Here is a 17,363-nt window from a genome sequence, read left to right on the forward strand (position 1 = left end):
GCCGCATCTAACTGCAAGGGAGATTGGGAAGTAGGGTTCCCAGATGAAATACAGGATGTTCAGTTAAAATTTAATTTTGGGTAAACAAATTTTTTTTTCAGTATAATTATGGTTTCAAACATTGCACAGGACATGCTTCTACTAAGAAATTCCTCATTGTTTATCTGAAATTCAAATTTAACCAGGCAGCCTGTATTTTTATTTGCTAAATCTGGGAACCCTACTGGGAAATAAAGTCTGGATGTGGGTTTAGGAAGAAGAAAATACAGATATTTGTGTCACAGTCTGCCTCAGTCTGTCTTTCAGAGCCAAATACCTGTTTTTGCTCTTCTCACAGAGAGAACACACCCTTTCCCAAGGGAGATAACCCCAAATCCCATCTAGTGACTATATTCAGCTCCAAGTCTCTCAGTCTGCTTCTGATTTGGTTCCTTATGAACTGAAAAAACAAAACATCCAATGGCAGAACAAGAATAATGTCCATAGAAATATCTATTTAGAAAAGGAAAGAATTGAAGATGTGTCACAGTCTCTGATCCAAAGCAGTTCTGAATCTCCACTGGTCAGATTATCAAAGTCCTCTTCCCTGGGGCTGGAGACACTCCTTGATTAGACCCTGATTTGTTCCAGGAGGGACTTCTTTGTCCATTGTTCTCCATGCCTCCTGGCTGTGCCCTCTGGCTCATTGATTATCCTTTAGGGCCGCATCTGAGATGGGCTTTGGGCAGTATGACCTCCTTGGAGAATGTGCAGGTTTCACAGTCTACTTCCTGCTGGTGCAAGCATGGGGACCAAAAAATTATTTTAAATCATGGCCAGTCAGAGACACCCATGTGTGCACTCACGGGCACTCATGGGTATGTATATGTTAAAATATACATAACATAAAACTTAGCATTTTAACCACTTTTAAGTGTGAAGTTCAGTGGCATTAGTATATTCACGTTGTCATCCAACAATCACCACCATTCAGCTCCAGAACTTTTTCATCTTTCCAAACTAAAACCTGATACCCATTCAGCAGTAACCCCCCATTCCCTCTACCCTCCCACCCTCTGACAATCATCATTCTACTTTGTGTGAATCTGGCCACTCCTACACAATATTTGTCCCTTTGTGACTAGCTTATTTCACTTCTCATTATACCTTCAAGGTTCATCCGTATTGTATATAGCCGATGTCACATTTTCCTTTTCATGGCTGAATAATAATCCATTGTATGAATACACCACATTTTGCTTATCCAAGCATCTGTCAATGGAGCATCTGTCAATGGATATTTTGGTTGCTTCCACCTTTTGGCTATTAATGAATAATGCTGCTATGAATATTAGTAGACAAGTGTCTGTTTAAGTCCCTGCTTTCAATTCTTTTGGGTATATACCCAGCATTGGAATTGCTGGATGATATGCTAGTTCTATGTTTAACTTTTTGAGGAACTGTCATGCTGTTTTCCACAGGAGTCACACCATTTTGCATTCTGACTAGCAATGCACATGTTTCAAATTTCTCCACATTCTCACCAACACTTGTTTTATTTTATTTTTTAAAGTAGGCTCCATGCCCAATGTGGGGCTTGAACTCACAACCCTGAGATTAAGAGTCACATGCTTTACCAACTGAGCCAGCCAGGTGCCCCTATTTTGTTTTGTTTTAACTAATAGCCATCCTAGTGGGTAGGAGGTGATGTCTCATTGTGGTTTTGATTTGCATTTCCCTAATGATAAGTGATGTTGAACACCTTTTCATGTGCTTACTGGTGCATGAAATGTATACCTTTGGAGAAACATTCAGATCTTTTGCCCATATTTTGAAAGTCTATTTATTTTGAGAGAGCGAGAGAGAGAGAGCATGAGCAGAGGAGAGGCAGAGAAAGAAGGAGAGAGAAACTCCTAAGCAGGCTCTGTGCTGTCAGTGCAGAGCCTGACATGGGACTTGATCCCACAAACCATGAGGTGACCTGAGCTGAAATCAAGAGTCAGACGCTTAGTCGACTGAACCACCCAGGCACCTCTCCTTTGCCCATTTTTAAATCAGGTTGCTTGTTTTTTGTTGTTTTTGAGTTGTTGGATATTTTGGATACCAGTCGGATACATGATTTGCAAATATTTTCTCTCATTCCATAGGTTGCCCGGTTGCCTTATTGCTTTGTTCATAGTGTCCTTTGATGCACAAAAGTTTTAATTTTGATGCAGTCCAATTTTATCTATTTTTCTCTTGTTGCCTATGCTTTCAAGGTTATGTGCAAGAAATCATTGCCAAATCCAATGTCATGAAGTTTTGCTCTTTGTTTTCTTCCAAGAGTTTTATGGTTTTAGCTCTTATGTTTAAGTGTTTGATCTGTCTGGGGTTAATTTTTGTATGTGATGTGAGAGAAAAGTCTAACTTCCATTCTTTTGCATGTGAATATCCAATTTTCCTAGTACCCTGTGTTGAAAAGACAGTCCTTTCTCCATTGACTGGTCTTGGGGCCCTTGTTGAAATCATTTGACCATATATGCAAAGTTATTTCTTTTTCTTTTCTTTTTTAAAAATGTTTTTAAAAATTTATTTTGAGAGAGAGAGAGAGAGAGAGAGCGCAGAGGAAAGGCAGAGAGAGAGAGAGAGAGAGAGAAAGAGAGAGAGAGAGAGAGAGAGAGGGAGAGAGAGAATCCCAGGCTTGATCCCACAAACAGTAAGATCATGACCTGAGCTGAAATCAAGAGTCGGACACTTAACTGACTGACTCACTCAGGTACCTCTATGCAAGGTTATTTCCAGGCTTTTAATTTTATTCCATTGGTCTATATGTCTGTCTTTATGCCAGTACCATACTGTTTTGATTCCTGTAGCTTTGTAGTACATTTTGAATATTTTTTTATGTTTATTTTATTTTTGAGAGAGAGAGTCAGAGCATGAGTTGGGAAGCAGCAAAGAGAGAGGGAGAGGGAGATCCAAAACAGGCTCCAGGCTCTGAGCTGTCAGCGCAGAGCCTCATGTGGGGCTTGAACCCACAAACGGTGAGATCATGACCTGAGCTGAAGTCAGATGCTCAACCGACTGAGCCACCTAGGTGTCCTGTAGTACATTTTGAAATCAGGAAATGTGAGACCTCCAATTTTATTCATGATCAAAATTGTTTTGACTGTTCAGGGTCCCTTGAGATTTCATACTAATTTTAGGCAGACAAAGGTTTTTTAAAATTTGGTCTCATGGATTCTTTGGCAATACAGTTACCACAAAGCCTTTTTGGCATATAAGTCAGAGTTCTCCAGAGAAACATAACTAATGGGATATATTAAGTGTACATATGTGGAGTACATATAGATGGGTACAAGGGAGAGAATTGGCTCATGATTATGGAGGCTGGGAAATCCAAAATCTGCATGTTAGGCCAGCAGCTAGAGACCGTGGAGGAGTTGATGTTGCAGTTGAAATCTGAAGACAGTCTGCTGGCAGAATTCCCTCTTCACTGGGGGAAGTCAGTCTTTTTTCTATTAAGGCCTTCAACTGATTGAATGAGGCCCACCTACTTTATGGGGAATAATCTGCTTCACTAAACTCTATTTATTTAATGTTTACTTATTTTTGAGAGAGAGAGAGAGAGACCGAGTGAGATCAGGGGAGAGGCAGAGAGAGGGAGACACAGAATCCGAAGCAGACTCCAGGCTCTGAGCTGTCAGCATAGAGCCCGTTGTGGGGCCCAAACCCACCAAACGTGAGATTCATGACCCTAGCTGAAGTCAGATGCTTAACTGACTGAGCCACCCAGGCGCCCCTAAAGTCTGCTGGTTAAATGTTAATCTCACCTTATGAGGTGTCTGGCTGGCTCAATTGGCCGAGCAGGTGACTCTTGATCTCGGGGTCATGGGTTCAAGCCCCACATTGGTGTGGTGATTACTTTAAAAATATATTCTTAAAAATATTAAGAATATAACATTTCTGAGCCTAATCCTGGGTGGCTCAGTTGGTTAAGCATCTGGCTCTTGATTTTGGCTCAGGTCATGATCTCACAGCTCATGAGTTCGAGCCCTGTGTTGGGCTCTACGCTGACAGTGTGGAGCCTGCTTGGGATTCTCTCTCTGCCCCTCCACCACTCTTTCTCTCTATCAAAAATAAATAAATAAACTTTAAAAATGTTAAACTCACCTTAAAAATACCTTCACAGAAACATTTAGAATAATATTTGACCAAATGTCTGCATATGGTGGCCTAGTCAAATTGACATACAAAATTAATACAACAGGTTTCTGTTCTATTTGCTTCTAGTCAGATCCATGTGACACTAACCACCCTCAAGTTCTTTCGTAGATAGAATTCTCAAGCTAATATATTTATTTGCTTCATCACCCCTTGCCTCATGCTTAATGTAATGGCTACACCAAAGTCACGTGAAATAATAATTGGGAAGTCCACACTCTTCAGCTGATATTTGCCTTACAGGTGCTCACATCTTTCAAGAGCCTTTTCAGTCTTATACTACTTATTGTCTAAACGCAGTCAGCTTTTCTGACTCTGAAAGTCCCATTACCTCTGGACTGTCTCTATTTCCCTTCCATCTCTGCTTGAAAACCAGCGAATTCTCACCTAACTTCACCTCTTTCTTCTAATACTTTATAAAAGCGCTCGGGCTAGTTAGTGTGTTGCTGTCTCGCAGCTCTAAACCCACTCTCTGCTTTCTATTATGAGATCATGGAGCCGGGACTCTGCAAATCACATTTCTGCTCTGTCAGCGGGCTCTGTATTTGGCTCTGCCAATAAGGGCCACTAGAGGGAGCCAGTGAGTCCAGAGGAGGAAGAGAAGCGCCCTCCTGTTTGCTTCCTTTTCCTGTGAGGTCACTGTAGCGACGCCCCTTCACCTGGGTGGCAGCAGTGCCTTCCCGTAGCAGCAGCTGAATCCACTTTGCAGATTTTTCCCAACGATTTCAGAACCAGCTTCACGGTGTCCCAGTCAGAGACACCAGCGCCAGCCGGGTGGCACTCCTTCCTCAGCGGTGTTGGTCCCTCCTCCATGCGCAGAGACAGCAGACACCAGCATTAGACATAGGGGTCTGAGTGTCAGCCCTGTGGAGCCCCTCTTCTAAGTTGCTAAGTTTGAGTGATTCCAAATGCTCCCCTTTGTTCTCCTAGCCCTACGAGCTATAGATGCCTCCTGCTGTTGCCGCCTTCGTGATCTCTCAGGGTTGTCTTTTTACAACTTTAAAGTTGTCTTTAGGGGCACCTGGGTGGCTCAGTCGTTTGAGCGTCGGACTTCGGCTCAGGTCATGATCTCCCGGTCCATGAGTTTGAGCGCCCAGAGCCCCGCATCCGGCTCTGTGCTGACAGCTCAGAGCCTGGAGCCTGCTTTGAATCCCGTGTCTCCTTCTCTCTGCCACTCCCCTGCTCATGCTCTGTCTCTCTCTCAAAAATAAACAAACATTAAAAAAATTGTTTTAAGTTGTGTTTCATAACTTCCAGTTATTTAGCTACAGCTTTATACCTAGTTAACGGTTCCAACTGTTCTTTATACTAAATCCCCTCTATGCAATGACGGGTATGGTTCTGTCTCATTGGCTGGACCCTGACTGATACAGAAATTGGTACTCAGGGGGAGTCCCAGAACATCTCAAAAGACAGGAATAGGGATCTGGTTTGGTCGTGTCATTGGATTTCAGGGTGCTGAGCTCCTTGCCGATGGGAAACACAATGGGACAAATCCACCGCATGCTGTGGCATCATGATTAATCAAATTATCACCTGTGGTTATTTGTGATGAAGTGCCAACTAAAGCAAGTGCCTTGGGGGCCCAAGTGATTGTTGCACTTGACTGTTATGGCAGTGATGATGACTACAGGAATGCTTCTGAATGCATCAGAGTTCTTGCAGACAGAAAATGACAAGGTTGGATCTTTAAACTCTCCGTCTAAGTCACAGTCAGAGAATCAGAGAGTTTCCAGGATAACCATAAAACAATGTCTTATTTCTTCTAGCCCCCAGACTTATCTGCTACAAATAAAACAAAATATCGTGCATGTTGGGGCGCCTGGGTGGCTCAGTCGGTTGAGCGTCTGACTTCAGCTCAGGTCATGATCTCGCAGTCTGTGAGTTCAGGCCCCGCGTCGGGCTCTGTGCTGACAGCTCAGAGCCTGGAGCCTGCTTTGAATTTTGGGTCTCCCTCTCTCTCTGCCCTCACCCCACTCATGCTCTGTCAGTCTGTCCCTCTGTCAAAAATAAATAAAACATAAAAAAAAATATTGTGCATGTTGCACAATTACATCAGTTGAATTCAGTCTTACTAAGTCTTTCTGGTGATTGAGAAGGACTGGGACCCTGAAACTTGGAATGAGGACATCTAGTTTGACTCTCAGAGTCTCCTCCATTCTGCTAGCAGATGGGAAGGGAGCAAAGATCAGCACTTGGGACTTTTGTGAGCCAGCTTGTCACTTCCACTCACATTCCATTAGCTAGAATTCAGTCACTTGGCCACACCCATCTGTAAGAGAGGCTGGGAACTGTGGGTATTGGTGAGAATGAGTAGTTTATGCCACACTAAGTGGGTCATTAGTGACATTTAAGATAGAAGGGTTTTTTTAAAAGTTTATTTATTTTGAGAGAGAGCAGGGGAGGGAGAGAGAATCCCAAGCAGGCTCCGGCACTGTAGTGCAGAGCCTGATGCGGGGCTTGAACCCACAAACCATGAGATCATGGCCTGAGCCAGTCAGATGCTTAACCGACTGAGCCACCCAGGCGCCCCTTAGATTTTATTTTTAAGTAATCTCTACACCCACTGTGGGGCTTGAACTTACAACCCAAAGACCAAGAGTTGCATGCTCTACGGACTGAGCCAGCCAGGTGCCCCACGATAGAGGTTTTAGAGGAGTGATGTCAACAGAGGCTAAATTGAAAAAAGTCAAATGAATGGGTGGTGTGCAAGTGGTAGCTGCTCTTTAAATCGGAGAGAAAAAGATAAACCTGACTCTAGAACGAGGAGGGAATGCTGTTTCTGTTACTGATATTTTAGTTTCATTTTGCCTTTTAATTGATAGAGGAGAATAGAGTGTGTGTTTGCAGTCTGTATGAACGGAGAGCAACATGAGTGGACATGAGTGGAGGCCTGGCCATGGGCAGAAGGAAGCCCACATCTTTAAGACGAGAGGAAAGGATCCATGCAAATGGGGAGATTATGAGGTAGAGAGGAGGAAGGCTGAAATCAAGCAGGATAGTTTGAGTTTCTGGAAAGTGACAAGGAGCAAGCAAAGGTGTAGGGCTGCAAAAGAACCCAGTTGGGTGGGACAGCAGGACTCTTTACTGAAACCAGTATGTCCAGTTTTTAACTTTGTTCTACAGCCAAGGAGCAAGAGGGGAAGAAGCCCACAACATGGTTCACTCCAAGGTGGGGCTCATCAGACCCAGGATCTTTGGCACCAAAGGCATGGCTGGGCAGCCTCTGGCATGTGTGACAATTAGTGATTCCTTGAGGTCACTGTTGTTACCTTTCCACCCCTCTGCATCGTGTATTTTGACTTTCTTTTTTACTCTCTCCTATGCTCGTCTCCGGCTCTCCCTTTTCCTATACTTTTCCTTAGGTTTTCCAGTAACTCCAGTGTTGTGGACAGACCCTAAGGTAACCCCTAGTGATTCCTGCCTCCTGCTATTCACATCTTTTTTGTGATTCTCTCTTTTTGAGTTCGAGAGGGACCTGTGACTTTCTTCTCACCTATAGAATATGGCAAAGGTGACGGGACGTCATTCCTGCTACATACATAGTAAGTTACATTATGTGAAACTCTGACTTAGCACACTGGAGTCAGACTCTCCTTGTGGGCCTGATGAAATAAGCAGCCATGTTGGAGAAACCCACATGGCAAGGAACTGTGGGAATCTCTAGGAACTGCAGATGGCCTCTGGAACTTGAGGGAAGCCTCCAGCTGACAGCCAGCAAAAATCTCAGGCCCTGAGTCACAGAGTCTAAGGAAATAAGTTCTGCCAACAAAACTTGGGTGGGCTTGCAAGTGGATTCTTCCCCAGTTGAGTCTCCAGATGAGGATGCAGCCTTGCTGATACCTTGACTGCAGCCTTCTGAGACTCAGAGCAAAGGATTCAACTGACTGGGTTGGGGCTCCAGACCTGGAATGTATGAGATAATAATGTGTATTGTTTTAAGCCACTAAATTTGCGATAATTTGTTACACAGCCATTTGGAAAGCAAACACACCCAAAATTATTGAAAAATACTGAGGCCTGTGGCATCAACTCTACATCAACCCAGATATCTAGATAACCCTTGGTCTGGGTCCAGATCACAGATCTGGGTGAGGGAAGGTCAGGATGTGCCACACACGCCCACTGGGCATTGTGAACTCCAAGACAGTCGTTAACAGGCCCCTGGGTTTCAAAGCAGATTGTGTCCCCACGCCCTCCCCTGCCAGTCCCCACGCCCTACCCCCCCCCCCCCCCCCAATACCTATCCAGTCAGACCTCAGAGATGGGTGAAGCCTGGCCCTGGAATTACAGATTGCCAGAAGTAGACCAAGAAGTCCACCACTCGAATCTCGGCGCTTGGCAAGGTGCCTGGCACACAGGGGACACCCAAGAAATGATTTCATTGCAAGGGAACAGAGAGCGCCCGGGAGCGCGCATCTGCTGCCCCGTCATCTTGCAGAGGGGACGGCCGCGGCTCAGGGTGCGCAGCGGGGCCGAGGCCGGCCGCGGGGCGCGAGCGCCATCCCGGGCCCAGGCGGAGGGGGCGCTGCGGCGGGAGGCCGCGCGGGGCGGGGGCGGGGCGGCGGCGGCGGGGCCGCCCCCAGCAAGCGAGCGCCGCGCGCGCGCGCGCGCGCGAGCGCCGCCGCCGCCACCGCCACTACCACCTCCGCTGCTCGCCCCGGTCCCGCTGCGGCCCGGCCGGCCCGTGGGGCGCGGAGCCGAGGCCCGCGGCCGGCCGCATGAAGGACTGCGAGTACCAGCAGATCAGCCCCGGGGCCGCCCCGCCGCCCGCCTCCCCTGGGGCGCGCCGCCCCGGTCCAGCCGCGCCCCCCGGCCCTGGCCCCGGGCCCCCGCCGCCCGCCAGCGCGCCGCGCTGGAGCAGCAGCGGCAGCGGCAGCGGGAGCATCGGCCGCCGCCCGCGGCGCAAGTGGGAGGTGTTCCCGGGCCGCAACCGCTTCTACTGCGGCGGCCGCCTCATGCTGGCCGGCCACGGCGGCGTCTTCGCACTCACGCTGCTGCTCATCCTCACCACCACCATCCTCTTCTTCGTCTTCGAGTGAGTCCCGCGGTGCCCCCGGCCCCGCCCCCTCGGGCGCCCCCATCCCTCCGGTCCCCTCCGCCCCCTGCCGCGCACTCCACCCGCCCGGCTCCTCGGCGAGCACTCCCGCCCTTCTGGTCTCCCGCTGGGCGCCCGGTCCACTCCGACCTCCTCGGGCGCTCCACCCTTCCCTGCACCTGCCAGGCACTCTCTCCTCCCTGCTCCTCCCGGGCCTGCGTCCTCGCCCGCTCAGGATCTGCCCCCAGGCCTTTCCAGTCCCCTCGCGTGTCTCTCATCGGCCCTCCCTGGCCCTCACCACCCACCGCCCCAACCCCACCCCTACTGTCCTTCCTCCATCCATCTGGATGCTCCATCCACACGGGGCCCCATCGCCCCATCCTCTGGCCTGTCTCCTGTCCCTCCCTGCCTTTCCCTGGCACCCTGCCTTTGCCAGCCTCTGCCAGGAGGCCCATACTTGCCAGTCCCTGCACCGACCCATCCTCTCTTCCCTCTCAGAACCTGGCTCAGGCCTCCCGGATCCCCTGGCCCTCACCTCTCTGCTGGACCATCTCTTGGCCAGCCCCCCGCTTCTTTCTGACCCCTTGAGGCATCTTTGCTTTATATCCCTTCCAGACAACTTCTGGATCTTTTCTGTGTCCTTTGGCTTTATACTACCCATCACAATTCTCCCAGCTGCCTCCGTGTCCCACCAGGGTCCCTTCTGGGGTCCCCTGTCATCTCTTACTCTCAGACCCTTCCCCCTTCCTTTCACCTCAGTCATTCTCCCTCTAGGCCCTCAGGCAATCTTCCCAGACTGCTTTGGGCCTCTTAGGCCTCCCTTCCCTCTCCAGTACCTTCCTTAGTTTCCCCAGTGGTTCCAGTCCTTCCCTCTGACTCTGGCAGGTCCCTGCCCCCCTCCCCATGTACCCCTGCCTTTCTTTGCATTCTCACCATTCTGGAGCAAACCTCTGGCCTGTCCCATGGCAGGAACAGCTGCAGTGCCTTGTTATTTTTCAAGAGAGTCCGCAGTGCTTTGGTGTGATAGGTCCTGTTTGCCCCTGTGGGGTTTTGACCTCTTCACATCCCCCCGTGACCCGGGGTAGGCCCACACAGTAGCTCCCTTTTCTGGTTGGAGGAGGAATGCTTGTCACTTCCCAGAAGTTTTGCACTCCACCTTTGGTCTCTAGCTTGAGCCGTCTGCTGTGTGATCCCTTGCACACACACTCACACTCACCCACACAGCTTCCCCTCCGGGTTCTCCCCCATCCTTTGTGGTCTTGCTTAATTGTGCGGTGTGGTTAAGAACTCCATCTCTGGAGCCAACAGACCTGGTTCAAATCCCAGCCCCACCACACACTATCCACGTGACTCTGGGATAGTCCCTTCACCTTGGAGCCCTACTTTTGTCATCTATAAAATGGGGTTTATAATAGGTTGTCATGAGGGTGGCACTATGTCATGTGTGTAAGGTTTTAACCAGTAACAAGCACTTAATGCTGGCTGCTGTTATTAGCCGTTTTCTTCACCATAAAACACGTCCTAAGGGCCTGTGGCCTTGCTAAGGCTGCCACAAAGACGCCACCCCCAGGTACCCTCTCCAGCTGCCAGATCATGTATCTGCAACCTTGGGTTTCCCCTTGAAGCAAGGTGAGGACTTCCTACAAATTAGCTTCTCCCTTTCACCCTTCCTTTCTGAGTCAGGGTGGATGAAAAGTTCCAGGAAAATATAACACGCAGGAGCTCTGGGGAGCCCCCAGCCTCCAGTGTGTTCCTTGGGCTGAGTTTCAGATCCACCTTGCTGAGCTGACCCGACACGACCCGCATGAGTGTTTTGAAAGTTCCTTTTCCAGTACCCCCAGGGCTGCAGCCTGAGCAGGAGGAAGTTGACCGCCCTCCCCCCCCCCCCCCCCCCCCCGCCCCCAGCCCTGTGACACTGAGGCGTGGGATTTGGTTAGTTCAGAAGCAGGATCTTCTCTGGGTTGCGTGGGTATCTTGACTGATGACAGATTTGTCCCCCAGAGAAGGGAGAAAAGAGGACTTCTGGGTTCAGGGAGGGCTTGTGAATCATCTTGCCTTGTCTCTGCCCTTCTTCACTTGGGCTGGTGGAGTTGGCAGGAGGGTTTGGGGTTTGGGCTCAGACCTCCCCTGGGTCTAGACTGGGGTGTTACCTCGGTAGGGACCCAGGGTGTGGGAACGCTGGAGAGTGAGTGAGCTCACACTCTTCCATTGCTCTGGAAAAAGGTAGAGAGGCTCTCTAGGGCTTTTCCTGCTGAGAATGGTTTTGCTTCATTGTTTGGTTGGGTAAATTATTGCACAGGGCTCTCAGCAGGGTATCTGGCTTCTGCCCCACTTCCCACCCCACATGGAGGCCAGAGTGCCCCTTTAATTCTAAGTCAGATCCCAGGCTCCCCCTGGAGTTCTCCCTGGCTTTCTGGGATAAGAACCAAAGTCTTCCTCTCCGTCCATCTCCCCCCACTATCCCCCTGTGCATCCTCCTCCAGGCACATTGGCCTCTTTGCATATTCCTGCCTCAGGGCCTTTGCACCATTTGGAATACCCTTCCTTTAGATAGTCTCATGGCTCACTCCTTCACTTTTTTTCCCTCCTTCCCTAACTGCCCCTATAAGTGAACAAACCACTCCCCTCCCTCCTATCCCCTCTTCCCTGACTACTTGTTTTCTGGAAGCACTTGTCACCATCTGAACATACTATGCCTATACTTTCTGCTAGTTTGTTGCCTGTCTCTTCGCCACAGAAGGACTTTGTTCTCCACACTGTTTTGTCTTTGGTGCCTAGAACTGGGCCTGGTGGGTAGTAGGCATTCAGGACAGTAAATATTTGTTGAATGAACAGAGAGAGTATCTGATGAGGGCCCGGAGGGCCCAGTCCTGTCTTTGGCTGACAGGGTGACCTTGAATGTGGCTGTGGGCCTCAGAGCCCCCTCTGTAAAATCAGGGAGCTAGCACTTGGTGTTTCTGAGTGCTCTACAAGTCTCAGACTTCGTCTCCGTCCCCCCAAAAGTCTGGTTATACATGAACTGGTTGATTGGCATGTGGGTGACACAGAGGGCCCAGCTTTGAGTCTTGAACCCAGGGACCACTGAGATGTTTGGGGCGGAATGTGGTCCAGTTGGAGCCGTTGGACCTGGCAGTCTTTGCTCTTCAAGGGAAGGGCCTCTCTGGAGGCCAGAGCTTCTGGGAGTAGAGGCTGTGGAAACAGAGTATGTGTCCACAGGTTTGCTTTCTGTGACTGTGCCAGCTCCTGGAGCCTCTTCTGATTCTGGCCTCCCAGCAGCCTGTCATTTCCCAAGTAGCAGCTCCTCACCCCATCAGGTGCCACTCTAGCTCTGGGAGGGAAGGCAGCGTAGGACAGCGGTTAATAGTTTGGGCAGGGCTCAGGGTCAGCCTGAGCACAGGCTGTCCTCCAAACCAACTGGGGTCAGGGACCTGAAAGCATGGGCTTGGGATGCCAGCCCTGGGATGACAGTGGCAGTGCATAGACCATGCTCTTCCCCTAACCCCCTGCACGTGGCTGACCCCTACTTATTCTTCAGATTTTAGCTTAGACATTATCTCCCCCAGCCAGATATTCCTGACTGTTCTGCTGATTTCCTCTTTCCCATGTTAGCACACAAAGCCCTGTGTAGCACCTCTCTCTGTTTACCTGTCTTTTCCCCACTAGACCGCAGCCTCATGACAGGCGGAGAAACAACACTCTTATTCACTGCCATTATTCCTGCTGTTTGTTGATGGTATTGCCTGGCATATGTGAGACCTCGCTAAATATTTGTGGAGTAACTGAATGAATGAATAAGTGAACATTGTTGTGGACGGTCAACTCAAGTGACTGCCTAGTTCATTGGTAGCGGCTGCCTGAAGCTCTGTGTTTAGAAGGATTCTGAAGCTGCAGCTAAGTGCCGGGGTTAAGAGTGCTGGGATCTAGACCTCTCTCCTTAGCTCATTTAAAAAAAAAAAAAAAAAAAGTTCTGGGCTCTATTGATCATGTCTGCTCCTGGCTCAGAGGGAAAGTGCAAAGATCAATTAGTGATGTCTGCTCCAGGCACTCTTGGAGGAGTGGCTGCGCTCACCTAGGAGCTGTCCCTCTTCCTCAGGGAAAGGCTGTATGCCAGAATGCGGAGTAGTGTTGATGGCATGACACCTGTCTAGTGCTGTAGCCCTGTGTTCCAGGGAGCCCTTGGGGTATCTGCTCATCTCTCTCTCCCTCTCTCTCTCTAGCTGTCCCTTCCTGGCCCGCCAGCTGACCCTCGCCATCCCCATCATCGCTGCCATCCTCTTCTTCTTCGTCATGAGCTGCCTGCTGCAGACCAGCTTCACCGACCCTGGGATCCTGCCCCGGGCCACCGTCTGTGAGGCAGCCGCTCTAGAGAAACAAATCGGTGAGGCTCCTACTCCAGCTGAAGCTGCGTCTCCCGGCTCCACATTCCTTGGTTTGAGAGGAGGCCCGATTTTCTCTTCCCACACCTTGCCAGGAACTGAGGGCACGGTAGTGAGTGAGGCAGGCTGGAGCCGACCCTAGGGTGGAAACGCATGATAAACAAGGGAACAGAGGAGCAAGTAAGAAATGCTAGCCGATGAAGGCTACCATGGCCGTCAGCTTAGTACTGAGTGCTCGCTGGGGGTCAGGCAGTGTCTTCACCTCTTTACATGCATGATCTTATTTAATCCCCCAATAATCCTATGAGACCAGGACTGTTGTTGCTCTCCTTTTACTAATTAAATTAAGTCTCAGAGGAGTAAAGTAAGTGGTCCAAGATCATACAGGAAGTGGAAGAGCTGGAATGAGATCTCATACAGTCTGACCAGAGGCCCTGCTCTTAAACATTCATATACACTTATTCATTCATCATTTGTCGAACCCCTATTATGTGCCCGACCCTTTTCTAGATGCTGACGATACAGTAGTGAACAAATAGGACAGTAATCCCCTGCGCTCTCGGAGCTGATGTTCCAGTGGGAGGAGAAAGACAGTTAACAAATATCTAGGACGTCAGGGGAGAGTAAAGTAGGGAGGGAGGATAAGAGCTGGGGGCGGGGAAGGGTGTATGATTTTAAACTGGGTGGTCAGGGAACACTTTGTGAAGGAGGTGACTTCTGAGCAAAGAGGCAAAGACCTGAAGAGACAAGGGATTGAACTCTGTAGGCTTCTAGGGGAAGAGCACAGTAGGTGTGGGGAGTGGGGAGTTTAGAGTAGGTGATCTGGGAAAGCCTGTAGGAGGAGGTGTACTTGAGAGGAGCTCTGAATGGTGTGATGGAGCCAGTAACACACAGTCTGGAAACAGTAAAAGCAAAAGCCTGAAGTGGTGAACAAGCTGGTATGTTTGTTTGTTTGCTTTTAATGTTTATTTATTTATTTTGAGAGAGAGAGAGAGAGCATGAGCAGGGGAGGGTCAGAAAGAGAGCGAGTGAGAATCCCAAGCAGGCTTGACATTGTCAGCATAGAGCCCGACGCGGGGCTTAATGCCACGAACCATGAGATCATGACCCGAGCCGAAATCAAGAATCGGATACTTAACCAACTGAGCCTCCCAGGCGCCCCAAGCTGGTATGTGTAAGGAACAGCAGGAAGGCCATTGTGGCCAGAAAGAACCTGTGCTCCCAAGGCACCGCAGATAGCCCTTGATTCCTCCCGGACCACTGTGTGGGTCCCCCTGGGAGGCTGGGTGCTGGGCCTTAATCTCAGCTTGCTGTACCCTCGCTCCTTCCTGGGGAGAAGTAACGTGGCTCTTTGCACACCGGGTTTCCGGTCTGTGGTTGGCTCCTTCCCCTCACAGGGTGGCTTTCAGACAGGCTTCTAAACGTCTGACTGGCCTTGAACAGACCCGGTGGCCTGTTAATGTCAGAGCTGCTGCATCCATCACTGGGAGTCATTTCACTACTTCTCTGGCACAGCTCGGGAGGGTGGGCAGGAAGGGTGAGGATGTTCTCTTGCTCTTCGTTCTTCGGCTCATCCCTCTGCCCAGGCCTGTCTTCGGCCACGCCCTTGATTGCTGTCTTCCTCTGCCTGCATCCAGCTTCCTTCCCCCTTGCCCCACTGGGCCACTCACCACTTGGCCTCTTAGACTCAACTCTGCTCCTTCAGATTTCTGCAGTCTGACCTGGGCGGTCCACCTGGCAACAGGGGAGGCTCTGTGGCTACCCGTTTCTCCTGCCTCCAACTCAGGGCTAATCGTGAGGCAGGATTATTGTCCAGTCCAGCCTGAGCTTGGGGATCTGGCCACCTGGAATCCTCTGGCCTCCTGTGAGTCGTGTGGGCAATAATGACAACTGTAATCCCCCATGTTTGGGGACCGCGTGGCTGCGTGTAGTGAGTGTTTTCCATCCATTATCCCCACAGATCCTCTCAGCGGCCCGGCTGTGCCGATGCAGAAACTGAGGCAGGGGGATCACGTGGCCAGGGAGTGGAGGCATGGAGACGGACTATGTGCCTTGATTCCCAAATGCCTTGCTTTCTCTTCTGAGATGGCCACAGGGATGCATTCCCTGTCTTCTGTGGCCACACCATCTTCATTCTTAGGTCTCGACCCAGGTATTCCGTCCTCTGAGAAGCCTTCATGACCCCAGTTGGGCCAGACCTTCCATGACACCTTCCAAGAGCTCCGTGTCCTTCCTTTCTTGGCCCTGTGCTACATGGTAGTGGTTACAGAATTGTCGGGCAGGCCCAGCAGCCTTTCCTGGACAGTGAGGTCTTGTTTACCTAGTCTGCCAAGTGGAGGGTCCAGGGATATTGGCTGAATGGCGGAGCCTCTGTAGAGGCCCTCCTTGATGTCCCTAGGTGACTGACGGAGAGACAGTTGGAACTTCTCCCAGTTAGGCATTACAGTTTAATCATTTATGTGTTAATTCTATATGCTGGCTCCTGACTACAGGGGAGGAGGTGGGAGGCCAAAAATGAATCTGATGTGAACCCTGCCTTCCGATGGTTTCTAGGCTAGCTCAGTCCCAGGTAGAAGGCCTAACCAGCTGCTACAGGTGAGATCAGGCTTTGGAAGTGGATCAGAGAAACAGGAGTATCTTCTGCCTGGAGGATATGGGGAAGCTTCATGGAGAGGTGCCTTGAGCCAAAGCTTAAAGTTTGGGTAGAGTTCAAGCCCAGGAATATGTGTGAAGGGAGCCTCCAGGCAGATGGAACAGAGGAGGAGAGAACAGAGTGGGAAGGAGCAAGGACAGGCATGGAACCCTGAGCAGGCCATATTGGCTGGAAAAGGAGCAATTCTTCAGAGAATTAGAGAAATTCTGGTTGGAGGATGGGGTGGAGTTAGTCCCACGGGACCCTAAATGTCAGGGTTAGAGACTTTCCTTTGGGAACAGCTGCTAAGCCTGGAAAGTGACATCTTTGAGGCCCCTGAACTCTGAAACTTGAACAGGAGCCAAATTTGAGGGTGTGGCCAGGAGGTTTCTAATCAGGGTGAAATATATTTTCCTGAAAAGGACAAAGGTCACTGAGCCTTTTCCAGAAGTTTGGAGACCTACTTTGAGGTGGATGGTGCTGTCCACATAAACATGAACTGATGCTCACCGGGGCCCATGCAGACTGTGCGCTTCTCGCTTTGGCCCCATAGGCCAGTCACTCCAGCCCAACAGGTTCTAGCCCAAGGCTCCTGCCTTTCAAGGACCGTCTGAAGTGGGGTGACCAGCTCCTTCCAGTCTCGTGTCCGGGAAACCCCTCAGGCACAGGCGAACCGGGGTGGCTGGTCACCCGGGTCTGAGATGTTGACTTGTCAGCTGGCAAGCCCTGTAGCTGGGTCATCCCACAGGGCCATACAGAGTCCAGGCACTTTGGGAAGTTGGAAAAGAGGTAGGAGGTGCCAACATTGCTCCCAGTCTGATGGGAGACGATAGAAACATCCAGATCTGAGTGACAGATGCTAATGTAGACACGTTTACGGCTCACAGAATGGACATAAAGGCTGTGTCTCCTTCTGCCACCACACAGCAGGTCACAAACCGCAGCCTGTCTGTGCCCAGGGTGTCTCCCCTCAGGTCCTTCTGAAGCCCACTGCCCTAGGGCAGACCTGTCTCATTTGCCGCCTGGATTGACTGCTGACCGGGCCCCAACACCTGGCGCCTCCCTTCAGTCATAGTTGTCTTCCCAGGACTCAGATTTGGCCCCAGCCCTCCCTGGTTTAGAATTCGGGTGACTCCCG

At 50.3% G+C, this 17,363-nt stretch overlaps 1 protein-coding gene across 4 annotated transcripts in view; it reads left to right on the plus strand.

The window, feature by feature from the left end:
- The first annotated feature begins 8,798 nt into the window (after positions 1–8,798).
- ZDHHC18 (zinc finger DHHC-type palmitoyltransferase 18) overlaps positions 8,799–17,363 on the plus strand; it is a 28,931-nt gene continuing 20,366 nt past the window's right edge. For 2 of the 4 annotated variants that reach the window (XM_053209613.1, XM_053209607.1), the window contains exons 1-2: positions 8,799–9,217; positions 13,435–13,595. In XM_053209613.1, the coding sequence (XP_053065588.1) occupies positions 8,901–9,217; positions 13,435–13,595 (478 nt within the window). In that variant the 5' untranslated portion in view covers positions 8,799–8,900. Of the gene's footprint in view, positions 9,218–13,434; positions 13,596–14,284; positions 15,746–17,363 lie in introns of those variants that run through there. The other 2 variants (XM_027059967.2, XM_053209620.1) reach the window with 2 other exon arrangements.

This window comes from Acinonyx jubatus, chromosome C1 (genome assembly GCF_027475565.1).
Source record: "Acinonyx jubatus isolate Ajub_Pintada_27869175 chromosome C1, VMU_Ajub_asm_v1.0, whole genome shotgun sequence".
Classification (NCBI taxonomy): domain Eukaryota; kingdom Metazoa; phylum Chordata; class Mammalia; order Carnivora; family Felidae; genus Acinonyx; species Acinonyx jubatus.